This window comes from Embiotoca jacksoni, unplaced genomic scaffold (assembly GCF_022577435.1).
Source record: "Embiotoca jacksoni isolate LCO1_2020_lvr unplaced genomic scaffold, fEmbJac1.0.p SCAF_27, whole genome shotgun sequence".
Classification (NCBI taxonomy): domain Eukaryota; kingdom Metazoa; phylum Chordata; class Actinopteri; family Embiotocidae; genus Embiotoca; species Embiotoca jacksoni.
In genome coordinates, this window is record NW_027185378.1 from 947,032 (window position 1) to 960,353 (window position 13,322).

Sequence of the window (13,322 nt, forward strand, 5' to 3'; positions counted from 1 at the left end):
CTTGTTTTGAATTTACTAAAAATATATACCAGTTGTTGAAGAATCTACCGGCCCAACTGATGTTTTTATTTATTTAAATTAATGATATTTAATCATATTATGAGTAATATTTGTTGTTTTATCATTATTTGTGTCTTACTATTGTCTTATGTTTTTGACACTGATATAACTGGTTAAAGACGACCGTCTTCACAAAATTACATACAGAGTACAGAAGTAATGAAAATAATAATTAAAATGACATATTCTCTCACATTTTTCCAATTTATTGATAAAATTCATTTTTTGCACTAAAACTCACTGCAGGATGAGGCGTGTATAAAAGAGCTGAACTAAAAAAAGATAAAGAACGAGAGAACCGTTTGGAACAATAGATTTTATTTCCGTTTCGGCCCCCCTACAGGTCTCTGTAAATCTACGGTCATATCAACGTGGTTTCCATCACAAAATAAGAGAAAAAGAATCAGCCAGCAAACTATTGGTTCGGCAGTATTGCTGACAGATGGCACACACACACTGAATGAAAACCTCCCCCGCAGCTTCTTTTAGAATACTTTCTGGTTAAAATAATCTTCTAAAAACAAATGACAAATGTCTGGACATTATCACATTTGTTTCTTTTATACAGTAGCACCAGATTTACATGAATCTCACTGCGACTGACGGTTAATAACTTCCTGCTCTCAGTCTTTTTTTCAACATCGAAGAACTCTTGGCACCATGAAGAAAAGCAAAAGGTGAAGTGCAGAATCACTGAGATGAACAACAGATAAGCACTTTTTTTTTTTCTCGAAGCATATCATGATGTCAGGTCACTCACTAAATACTGCAGCAGCGTGGTTTCTTTTTGCAAGCACAACATCAGCTCTAAGTAGGAAGCATTATTGCACACAAGCTCTATCTATCTACCTATCGAAAGCAGCACTGGTTTCCAAAGAGGCAAACTACTGTACTTCACATTCAAAATGCAGATTTCAAGTAGCGTCATAATAAACGATGAGAAGAAAACTGAGTGAGTGATGTGAAGATCTTTACTGTGTGAAATGATTCTGACTTTATTTCCTCCCCCTGACTTCCCCTTCAGATAAAAACTACATTTCCCCTCAGACACTTTCAGCCTCTGCAGAGGAGCTTCCAACTGAAACTGGGACAAAGAACACTGTTTGACAGTTTAAATTTCCAAACGGAAACCGAAAACAGGGTGTCAGGTTTTAAACGGCTCTGCAGAAGGATTTGCGGTCGACTGAATATGATTCACGACGTTCATTTCACCACTTCATAGAAGTAACATGGATAGAAAATATACAAACTGTGGTGAACTGCACTCAGCTCTTCGAAATCAATATATTCCTCTATTGCATGTTCAGCAATTTGAACACAATGTGAGACGACTGAACTAAAAATATAACCACTGAACAAATGAGATATTAAAGACACAAATAAAGGTTGTTAAATAGCAATAACAAGGAGTTTAACACTAGTAATAAAACTGTATAATTCTGTAATAATGAATAGTTAAAATAGTGCAGTAAGGTATGGCTTCATGAAAATATATCATCAGTTTTGAATGCCACTGTACTTTCATGTGTTTGCCATGTTTATAGATTTTATAAACACCACAAATCTAAATCAATTTATAATAAAGAGGGGGTAGATATCTTTGGCACTAATTCTCCAGGCTGCTTTAAAATCTTTTTTATTCTCATAAATAATATCTCAATAATGATAATAATAATAACAAATCATCTTGACTACATTCAAATACATGAACTATAAATGATGGACTGACTGATAAAGCTTCCATCTACACGTGACTTTGTCCTCAACACACTGATTGTAAATGATCTGCATGTCCGAGACTGGTGGTGAATTAATGTACAACAACATTGAAGGACCGTCTCACTTCAGCCGCTGAGTCACGTTGGCCAGGGCGACGGCAAACGCCTGCACAGCCGAGAAAGGATACTGGAAATCCAGGATGTAGGCGTTGCCATCGATTCGCCCAAACTGCATCACCTGAAAACACAGAAGAAGAAGAAGAAGAAGAAGAAGAAAAAGACGTGTCAAAGAGGATGAGGTCGTCAGTTTGTACCTGACAGTCCAACGAACAGCAGAACACCTGAAGACCTGGAACCAGAGAGCTGGTGGTTTACCTGTCGACCATCCAGCTCTATCTGGAAGTTCTTGGCCGACTCCTGGGTGACTCGCCCTCCAAAGTCCAGCTGGTAGACCTGGGTGGCTTCGTTCCACAGCGGCTGCTTGTTGGCCATCACATAGACGAACCCTTGGCTGCCCAAGCTGCGGTCCTCTCTCTCGTTGGCTTTGCGGCACTTTATCTCCTCCAGTTCGCTCGCCATGCGCAGGCTCCGCTTGTTCTTCCAGCTCTTCTTGCTGCTCTGGTTCTGGTTCATGAGCTCGTCGCCGCTGATGAACAGCTCCGGTTCGCTCTCCGAGCTGTCCTGGAACTCGTTCGTGGTCCTGCTCATTTTCTTTGTTTTGTTGACTTGCTCTCTCTGGCCTTTGGGCTTCTTCTTCTCTCGGCTGCTGAGCCTGGGGCTGGAGATGAGTGTGTTGAAGTCGGAGAGTGCGCGGCCCTCCTTCCTAGACTTGCCCTCGGAGACGGTAGGCATGTTGGCCTCCTCCGCCCGGCTGTCCAGCCTCTTGCGGCTCTTCTTGTTGAAGCGCTCGGACTCCTGCGGCACCGGGCTTTCGTTCAGGGATGATGGCTCCGGGAAGTTGTTGGCAGACTCTGCTAGATCTTCTGTGGCACTTTTAGATGGTGGCAACTCAGTAGGTGGCGGAGGAGGTGGGAGGGGAGGCGGTGGAGGTGGTGCAGTTGGAGGAGGTGGGGAGAGGATCGGCTTCTCCAGGATCTGATGAGTTTTGGTGGGGAGGGGGGGTGCCGGAGGGTCCTGCATGGGTGGTGGGCAAGGGTAAGGGTTCCAGGGGTGCAAGCTGACGGGGTGCAGCTGGAGCCCGGCACAGGAGCTCGCTCCCGGGTACAGCGGAGGCAGCGGGCAGCAGGCCAGGTTGGCCAGGTTTGGAGGGTAGCCTGGTGGCAGCACCAAGTTGGGGTCCTGTTGGGCAAAAGGAACCGAAGTGACCACCTCGTTTGGTGGAGGGTTCTGTAAGGTCTGAAGTGGGGGTCTGCTGTGACTCACACCCGGAGGAAACGGCGACAGGGATATCTGGTAACCCGATGGGAATGTCAACGTGCTCGTGCTCGGACTGGAGGGAGGTTTAGTCGTGAGGACAAAAGGAAGCCGGGTCACGTCCAGGTGCTGCGCCTGACTAATAATGAGAGGAGGTGGTTTGTGAGGTCCGGGTGGAGGAGCCAACATTGTTTGTTCTGGGGTGAGCCAGAACTCCTCGGTGGTGGAGGTGTCCCACTGGTAAGGCGGAGGGCGTTTTACTGTCAGACTGACATCACCGAGAGTCAGCTGACGCACTGACTTCTCCAGGTGACACTGCTGATTCAACGTCTCGTCCTCGGTGAAGGCCGAGTTGACGTACACGGTTCTGTCGCGGCTGTTATCGACAGCTCCCAGCAGGCTGTAGGAGGACTGGGAGGCCAGAGGCGAGGTACTCTTGGAGTGCACTATAATGGTGCTGTGATGTGCACCTTTCCCAGGAGGGAAGTCCTGCCTCACCACGGTGCCACCTGCAATCCCGCTGCTCATTGTGCCACCTCCACTGACGCTGACGCTGGTGCTGCTGCTGTTACTGCTGCACTGTGTGCAAGTGTACAAGGCAGTGGGCACCCTCTGCTGGTAGGAAAGTGCAAGTGCACTGTTCATTTTGGCCTTGGTGGGAAGGGTTCTGGAGCTCTCCATCATCTGGGGTACTTTGAGGCCCACTTCCCTGCGATCGCGTCGTAGAGTGGCGTGAATAAGACTGCTGTCGATCCTCTGAGGAGGGGGAAGTGTAGCAGTGACTTGATTGGCTGGATCGGGGTAAGGAGGAGGGTCTCCACTTGGTATGGAATATCGAGGGACAGACAGACGACTTAATGTTGCTGAGCTGTATGGAAGTTGAATTTTCTTATTCTCTGAGGAGGTGACTTTGAGCGTGGCTGAGCCTCCGATGCCGTGGACAGCGTATGTGTTCTGGTTGCGAATGAGGCGCCTGCGTGGCCGACACACCTCCTCCACATTGCCACTGCTGTCAAAGGTCGTGATCCTTTCGTACCCCAGAGGTGTTGGGTACTGTAAAGTGACAGGATGGAGCAGGAATTCATCCTTCTTCAGGCAGGGGTCAGGCGCCAGGACACTTGGGCTGTCGCAGTTTGTGACGAGAGTTTGAGGAGCGGCGGCGGCTGTAGCTGCTGCTGCAGACACCACAGTCCCCGGGTACGGAGGAGGAGGATTCACCTTCCTCATCTGTATCTCCATAGACCCGTCGGTGTCACTAAAGGAGGGAGGTAAAATCCGCGGCAGGCTCGGCTTCAGAGTGTGTCCGTGCTCCCCCCTGTTGTCAGTGGTGGGAGGCAGCATCTGAGGCAGGATATGAATCTGCTGCAGGGAAATGGTCGGGTATCCGGTTGGAGGAGGCGGCAGTGTCATCTGCATTTTCAGCTGCTGCTGCATCTGTTGGTGCTGCCGCTGCATCTGCTGATGCTGCTGCTGGATCTGTTGGTGCTGCTGCTGGAGCTGCTGCTGCTGCTGCCTCATCTCCTGGATCTGTTGCCGGATTTGCTGCTGCTGCTGCTGCATTTGCTGCTGCTGCTGCTGCATCTGTTCGTGCTGCATCTGCATCTGTTGCTGCTGCTGCTGGATTTGGTGTTGGTGCTGAAAATGTTGGTTGGTCACTTGTTGAGTTGGTTGAATTTGTTGGTGTTGCTGAACCTGGTGTTGCTGCTGCTGATGCAGTGTCTGCTGGTGGTGCAGCTGCTGCAGCTGCTGCTGCAGCTGCTGTGTTTGGGCCTGATGTTGCTGCAGCTGCTGCTGCTGCTGCTGCAGCTGCTGTGTTTGGGCTTGATGATGCTGCAGCTGCTGGAGCTGCTGTGTTTGGGCCTGATGATGCTGCAGCTGTTGCTGCTGCTGCTGCTGCTGCTGCTGCTGCTGCTGCAGCTGTGATTGGGCCTGATGATGGTGCAGTTGTTGCTGCTGCTGCTGTGATTGGGCCTGATGATGGTGCAGCTGCTGTTGCTGCTGCTGTGATTGGGCCTGATGATGGTGCAGCTGCTGCTGCTGTTGTTGATGATGATGCAGTTTCTGCTGCTGCTGTGTCTGCATTTGTTGTGACTGTTTAGTTGGCGGCTGGCGAGGCTGCTGTGAATGAGACCGCTGTGGGTGAGGCTGCGGTGGGAGATGGTGAGGGGGAGGAGGAGGAGGAGGGAGAGTACCAGGGAGAAGAGGACCCATTTCCAACCCGTTGAAAATGACCTGACCGGGGTTTGAGTATCTCGTTGGCACCGGGTACGGCGTTGCCACTGCATCTTGGCCGTGATCGGTGACGGGGGCCGATGCTGCTGCTGCTGTGGCAGTGGCTGTCGGATTGGTCAGGACGTCGAGTTGAATATTCTGATTGGCCAGAAGAGACTGGACCAGGCCGATACTCTGAGTCGGGGACATGGCCTGAGCCGGGCTGTGGATGGGAGCGATGGGAATGTTGACTGTACAAGGAGGATTGTCTCCTGCCACTCCGGACGGCCCCATCACTATAAAAAAAAAAACACAGAGAAGAAGTCACTTCTGTATGGACACAAACACCCAATTCTTAAAATGTTTCAACTACTATGCTTCCCTTCCTACCTGGTAAGTCGTCCTCATCCTCACTGAACACGTTGGGGTTGAACACGGGCAGGCTCATGAAGTCATGGGAAATCTTTCGCACCTCTGGAAGGTAGATTGTCATCTGTCTCGGTTGCAAATGAAGCAAACTGGTCTTATAGATGACTGGAAGAGAAGAAAACACATGTAGTTGTCATGGTTCTGGTCTCTCTGCTTCTCCATGTCCTTAGTCTCCTGCCTGGACTTTTGTGTTTTGTTCTACTTCCTGGACCTCCAGTTTTTTCTCTCCTGCCTCTGTCATGGCGATAGTAACATGTCTGAGTGTTTTTTGGGAGAGTTACCTGCACCAAGGTTGGTGGGCAGGAAAGAAGCAAGTCCAACAATTTTGAACTTTGTCCCCCAAATGTTCGATGTGACCTGTGCCAGGTAATTGTGCTGTGAAACCAGAAATGGAAGAAGCACATTAAAAAAAATCATCAGGTATCAAGGAAAACACACAATGTCATTTTATTGTGAAAAATCCAGTACAGGAAGTATCACTAGCTCATCGCTACCTCTGAGATCCCATCCATAGAAAACTCTCGACGTGTCAGACTCGGCGATCGAACTGGAGGCTTCTTTGTTGGTAGCCGTGGTGACCGTTGGCCTTCCTGATTGGCACGTGAAAGCTTGGGGGATTTTCTCGACTCCATGTTCAACCTTTGAAACAAATTTTACAGCCAGTCATGAACTCAACTGGTGGAACAAACACATCTTGTAGAAAAGTGGATTTATAACATTTGTGGCGTTCAGGTGACCTGTTCCCTCGGGTCAACTTTGGTGACTTCTTCCCGACCCACTCATCGCTCAGCTCGATGTCGCTGGAGTCGGAGCAGTTACAGCTGTCGGTGTACGAGATCATGGGGTTCACGCACACCTCCTCTGAAAGAACAAAACCAGAAGGCACACTGTGTAACAGACACTTTAAGGAAGTTTGGGAATCAGGCTAGATGCGACCGCAGTGCAGCTCGTGGCAGAGGCTACCTTAGAGGTGAACGATGGTAGCACGGATATACACGTAAAACAGGACGACCCCGGGCAGGTCTGTTGTCCCGCCCCGCTGATGATGTCACTCACAGGCCTCACTGTGAACAGTTTCTGCTGAAACTACTGAAGAAATCCTCTGAACACCTTTGGTCGAAGGTTCAAACCCACCTGCCTTGCCGTCAGTTTTCGGATCCATGATGACGAACTCGGGCCGAAGTTTACTGATGCGCCTTCCTTTGAGGATGGGCACTAGCCCTCCTAAATACTCCAGGTACAGAGTGTAGCAGGGTCCGCCTGCCTCGGGACTGTCCTCCGCCCGCTTCATGGTGCAGTGCAGCCTTTCGTTCCCAGCTGTCGGGTAGCTGACGAAGTCCCGGATGTTGTTGGGGTCAGGGATTGGGGGCTAGAACAAAGGCAGGAAACGAGAATCGAGTGAAAACACGTCAGCAGTTCTGTTGTCAGAAACAGTCCGCCTGTCTCTGCAGGGATTGACACAGCGTGACGGAGGGAACGAAAGCGGTCCACCTTATCACCTGACCATCTGCTGCACCAAACCAGACCTGAGCGGGCTGCGCTCATCAAACTTTAATACCTTGATGGTGGGAATGAAAGCGGTGGTGACGTAAGAGCAGAGCAGCGAGGGCATGTTCAGTTTTCCCACGTCTTTCTCCTCCCGCAGGGCGCTGGCGATGCCCTGCTGGCACAGCAGTTGGAGGCTTGCCACTCGGTGCTCCACTCGCACCACGTAGAGCGCCGGTCCACACGCAAGGAACAAGCGGGAGTCTCTGTGCCCCCAACAGATGGTGGTGATGGGCCTCTGAAAAACAGACATCCAAGAACAGTTCCTTTAGTCCTCAGTACTGGTCTGCACCCATTTCTATAAATATTTCTCTGAATCTGTCAGCTTTTTATTCAAGTACTTCATTCTGAAGCTTTTGTTTTGAAAAGAATATGTAGACCATAGAAATGTAGGCTGTTGCCCAACAATGAAATGCTGGGTTTCCCAAGAAAGACCATTTAGTTTGATGAAAATCAGCTCGAAGCCTCAACAGATATCTTCATCAGGAGGATTTACCGACCTGTGCCGGTGTCTCCAAAGTGTAGATGTGTTCTCCCTGGACGTTATAGAACTTAACCAAGGCGTTCCTCATGATGGACGCGCAGGCAGACTCCGCAGGAAGTCCGTGTCTCTCCATGCCGGCCACAGCTAGGAGGTCTCCCTGCGAGCACCACTGGGCCTCAACGTCTGCGCAGTCAAGAAAATAACACGTTTTCTACGGTTAACGGCACCAATCAGCAGGTGGGTGAAGACATACGGTGTCCAAACCTTTCAGGCCTGAGCGGATGACAGCCGGAGAGAGGTCGTCATAGTTGTTCATCAGACTGATGTCTCCTGATAAGAAGGTGACTGTCAACAGAGCCTTAACTCGCCGCACTGGGAAGAAGAAACAGAAGTTCATGCATGAGTTTTTCCTTCCAGGTGTATGAGCAGAGGGCAGGTGTGTTCGTACCTAACGGCAGGATGTTGTCGTCAGAGTCAGTGTCGCTCTCCGTGCTGTCCTCCACCAGGAATTCGGGGCAGTTCCAGGACATGCTCACAATCCCGTCGGACTCGTGCAGCAGGACGTGAGCGAGCATCCGTCCGTGGCAGTCCATCACGATCACCTGACCGTCGGCTGTACCAAACAGGACCTGAGGGGGGCGTCGCACATGAAACGTTCACAGCTGACAGGATGAAGATGCTCTGAACAAGGTTAGATAATCTGGGTTCAGATGGACGTGGAGTACCTGCTGATCATCGGGTGTCCAGATACCGCAGGTGATCTGACTCTCCAGGTTGATCTCAGAGGACCAGTGTCTCTGACCACTGACCGAGCCGACCAACACGAAGCCGTCCCTGTACGCTATGAGGGCCTGAGTGCCGTCATGTGACCAGGTGAAGTCGCTCACCTGCAGGAGAGACATAGTGCAAGGTACGTGTGTACGAATACAGTTTTTCTGGGGTATCCTGCATTAAAGTTAGTATTTGTCTACCTGGGCTCCTCTGTCGTTCACTAACTCCACCGACCACCTTCCTTCATACTGGATCCACACGAATATGCCTCCCTCCATGTCGCAGGTGGCCAGCTTCTGAAACGGCTCATTCCAGCGCACCAGGACGACCTGCGGAGGCCCAGAGCGCCGTCACTATTTTTCACCAGCACAGGTGGCTGTCTGCGCACTGGAACATTCATGATTCATATCCAGTGCGAGCTCAAAAAGCCTCTCAGGCAGAGTGTGATTTAAAAAAAGCAGCTAGAAGGACGGTCGGCACAGAGAGAATAAACATGAACCAGTTTAACTGCAGGAATAACAGCAACTGTTAAATCTGTAAATTAATGCATTTGATGAGATGAATAATAAGTAAATAAAACAACACAGCTAATATCTGTATGTGTCCAGATGAGCTCTGTGATAGATTTTCACATATTTTCCACTATATTTCTATTTTTAAATCAGTATGTAATTATTGACGGTATTGTATTTTAATTTATTTACTTTGTTTATTATTTAAATGCTAACTACCGCAATAATTCAACAGAATGATTCGTTTCAATGTCACGCTTTGATCCAAAAGACCTGATGAGGTTTATTTTATTACCGTTTGAATTAACATGGCGCCAAACCGGAAGTTAAGTCCGTGTTGCGCAGGTAAGGCACCACCGGTTTGAATTAATTCGGCCCGCGTGGGAATGTCGCACCAATAGCGGAAGTAAACACAACAAAATAGTGATTGATACAGTGATGAAAATGTTCAATTAGCGCTGAGGGAGCTCGGACAGAAAGCGCCTGAAGGAAACGGACGTTTATTTGTACGTAAGTCTTTAATAGGCTGTGTTTTACACCTGGGAGGAGACAGAGGAGTTTGTTTGTTTGTTGTTTGGTTTGTTTGTTTGTTTGTTTGTTTGCGATCAGAATTTGAGAAAAAATGGGGTCCTGATTTTCATGAAACTCGGTGGAAGCTGAACCATAACCGTGTTATATTCAGAAGCATTTCAAGGCTTCAGTGTGAGATCTGACCTCACTGTGAGCCCACTGTGTCACTTCCTATTGCTGTTCGGGGATTTAGTTTTAGCTCACCCACAGCAAATAGCTGTTGTTTGGACTTGTAACATTTTTTTTTTTTTTTTTTTTTTTTTATCTCACCTAGCACCGCCTTTAACCACCTTTTAGAGTCATATTTTCTACTAATAAGATTAATAAGATGGAGCGACTTTAGCTAACAACACCGAGATAACTGGTGGGAAATGCCAACCTCAAGGGGAGCTTGGTGGTATTGCAGTTTAAGACACTTCTGTAACGCTCGTTTTTCAGCCCAGGAAGCTACGTTCACCTACAGTCTATACAGTGAACAGGAGCCCGGGGGTCAGAGGTCGAGAAAGACGTTTCCCACCCTGGTGTCGTTTAGGTTTAAGTTGTTGGATTATTCGGTTGATCTCTGTTAGATTTTTAGCTGCTTTCTACGTAAAAATCACTGAAATGTGTTAGAAATATAACTGAATCGCAGTGAATTAAAACCTCCAGCAGAGGGCAGTAAAGTTAAAGAATGACGAAACACAGGCAGGTCTGGAAATAGACGACTCCACACTGATAGGCAGCGTGCGGAGCACTCAGTGGGTCCACAGAGGAGAACCAGAACCGCAGCTGATAAATGAGGCGTCAGCTCGGCACAATAATCTGACGTCACTCTGATAGTTTTGGAAGTATATTCTGACATTTAAAGGCTGTGTTTGCAGATGATGGAGGTGTTGGAGCTTCTGGTTCTGTATGTATTTAACTCTCGTCTTAGTCACATGCTACAGAGAGATGGTGATGATGCTGAGCTGGAGGCCACACCTCGCTGTTGTGTCCTCGCAGGTTAAAGTTGATCCTCTGAGGCGTGCTCCTGTCCCGTCTGCAGTGACTCGACGTGAACGTCACCCCAACGACTCCCCTCCCGTTCCCCGTGGCGAGCCAGCCCTCCTCGTAGTACCGGCGGCGGCACACCGGCTTGTCCTTCTCGCTCTTGGGGACGCGGCCCTTCCACGAGAGGCAGAGGATGTTGGAGTCGCTGCAGAGGATGGGACCATGTTCCACGGCAGCCAACATCCCTACTGAGTGACCAGGCTGGGGAGCAGAGCAGAGGCAAGTGGAGGCGGCTGAGAGCACTGATAGCGCCGCAGCACGTTTATTTTCACTGGAGTGAGCTGCTGTGTGAGTCACGGAGGAGTCTGGATGTGTGTGAGTAACACGAGGAAGTACAGTGGAGCACAACATGAACTAGTTCGACAGATCTCAGCAACAGCTTCATGTAACATCTGTTATATACATTTATATCAAACTTCCAAAGCAGGAAGTCCAGTTTCCTTCTTTCTGAGCTCAAGATCAGGTTAAAAAAAAACCTCAGAATGACTTTTAATGATCATTTTCAATGTTTCAGCTAATATTTACAAGAAGTCTGTAAAGTTCTGAGAAAGAAGCTAATTTTAATATTTCCTATTGTGAGATTGTGATTCAGTCTAAAGGTTCAGAACAGCTGCGACACCAAATTATTTCCTATAAAAAGCAAAATAAGAATCTGGATGGAAAATAAACGTTTATGTCATGTAAAATTACATTTAATTAAAATTTGATATATTTTACAGAAAGTGAACTTTCTAAATCTAAAATAAAACATCAAAATAATTAAAACTTTACTCTTTAATCTGCGTAATTTTATTATCAGACTCAAGATGGTGGAAAGCTGTTTTAAATTGCAGTAAAACTCACGTTAGACTGTTTAGCTGCACTAAATTTACAGTTTGTAGTCATGACATCGGGGATTTTACAGCACTTTGAAATAAGGAGAATAAAAACCAGATAAAGGGCCAAACTTGACCCCATATTTAGACTCCTCTGTTGGACTAGAGATGGTTTTTCAAAGGATGAACGGAGGGTTACTTCAGGTTTAAAACTCTGCTGCCTGAAGCTGAATCGTTCCCTCATAAAAATAAAACCCCAGCTTGTCGGTCACAGAGTGTACCTGCAGCACAGGTGGGCGTCAGTGGGTGTCACCTGAGCCGCAGGCGTCCAATCAGCAGCTTGACAGGTTCTCCGTCCTCAAGCGAACAGACTTTTTCACAAGTACGAGTGAATCACTGACAGCAGTAAAAACACAATGCTCTGTTGTTCACTGTCCGTGGAGCGGCTCCAGGATGATGACATCATCACCGCGGCCTGTCCTTTTATTTGTTCTGATCAAACAACTCTTCATATGTTCGTTTTAAACATCAGAACAGGAGCAGACAGACACATTTTAAATCCCCCACAATGACACTTCAGAGCAGCTTTAAATCACCTCCTCCTGCTGGATTCTTGTTTCCACTGAAGCTCCAGGATGTCTTTTAGGTAAAATCTGACTCAGTTCGGATCTGTGAATGTTCTGAGATCTCCTCTAAGATCCAGATTTAAGCTCTGCTGCAGTGCTTCATACCGTCAGGCCCCCCAGCTAATTATTTTATAAAATGTCTGAACCACACAGATTATTGCACGATAATGTTTGTCTGACATACCTCATAGTTCCTGGACATGTTGAGTCACATTCCCTGTGCTGAAGGTGTCCATATTTCCATGCAGATGAAGCACTGGGGGCTGATGGCTGCTTTGCTGGCGGTGGCGCTTCGCTTCAGTCTACGGGGAGCTAAAATGCATCATACAGACAGACGGAGGCTCATTCACATCCAGCAGCTGTGCTCCAAGGCCCTTCCCATGTCGTCGTCCTCCTCCTCCTGCGAGCTGTGCGGTCCTGTTTCAGAGGAGACAAACAACCAGTCAGGTATCTGAGTGCAGAGAGAGGCTTTAAATAGCAGTGCTGCCATTCACAGCATCAACCTTGAAATTCACTGTTTCTCTGTCTCTATGCAACAGCAGCTCTGCATCACAGAGTGGGGAGCAGGCAGTCTCCATGGTGCTGATGCTGCTGCCCGCTCTTCATCAGCACCAACAGCAGCATCAACACCAGCAGCCAGACAACATGTCAACTGGCACATAAAACCATTCAACCTGAAACATGCTCCAATCAGTTGACCAGCATAAAAAAAAAAAAATTTAAAAAAAAATCAATCAATCAATCAATCAATCAATTCGACCCTGTGTGTGTGTGTGTGTGTGTGTGTGTGTGTGTGTGTGTGTGTGTGTGTGTGTCTCTCGACTCAAAGCCCTCCTCATCCTCCCTCCATGAAGGTGTACATCAAACGATCCTCACTCACCGGCGCCTTCAATCCGCCGCAGTCTGAACGAGCCGAAGAATCCGCGGCGGGAAATAAAGCCAGGTGTTTCTACCGGCGGTTATCTGCCGTCAGCGGGGCTGCACGTACCTGACCCCGCGGCAACAAACCGGAGCCGCTCATCCGGAGGCAGGCGGACGCTCAGTGCGCTAGTGTTGCCAGGCGCTTTTCCGCTGGCGCACTTCGGGGTTGTGGCTTTAAAGCGGGTTGCCATGAGGCGGGTTTCACGGAAAAACAGAACCCGGATTAAAAGGTGCAGAGACAACTGAAGCAGCAGCAC

At 48.3% G+C, this 13,322-nt stretch overlaps 1 protein-coding gene across 1 annotated transcript; it reads right to left on the reverse strand.

The window, feature by feature from the left end:
• Positions 1-361: 361 nt before the first annotated feature.
• tulp4b (TUB like protein 4b) lies at positions 362-13,304 on the reverse strand. The gene is made up of 16 exons (XM_069160639.1): positions 13,025-13,304; positions 12,329-12,561; positions 10,635-10,904; positions 8,793-8,921; positions 8,547-8,708; positions 8,270-8,450; positions 8,086-8,193; positions 7,838-8,004; positions 7,351-7,575; positions 6,927-7,161; positions 6,530-6,653; positions 6,287-6,431; positions 6,074-6,167; positions 5,754-5,897; positions 2,154-5,659; positions 362-2,016 (listed from the first exon to the last, which is right to left on the reverse strand). The coding sequence occupies exons 2-16, from the start codon at positions 12,344-12,346 to the stop codon at positions 1,900-1,902; spliced, it is 5,625 nt and encodes a 1,874-aa protein (XP_069016740.1). The 5' UTR covers positions 12,347-12,561; positions 13,025-13,304; the 3' UTR covers positions 362-1,899.
• Positions 13,305-13,322: the final 18 nt, after the last annotated feature.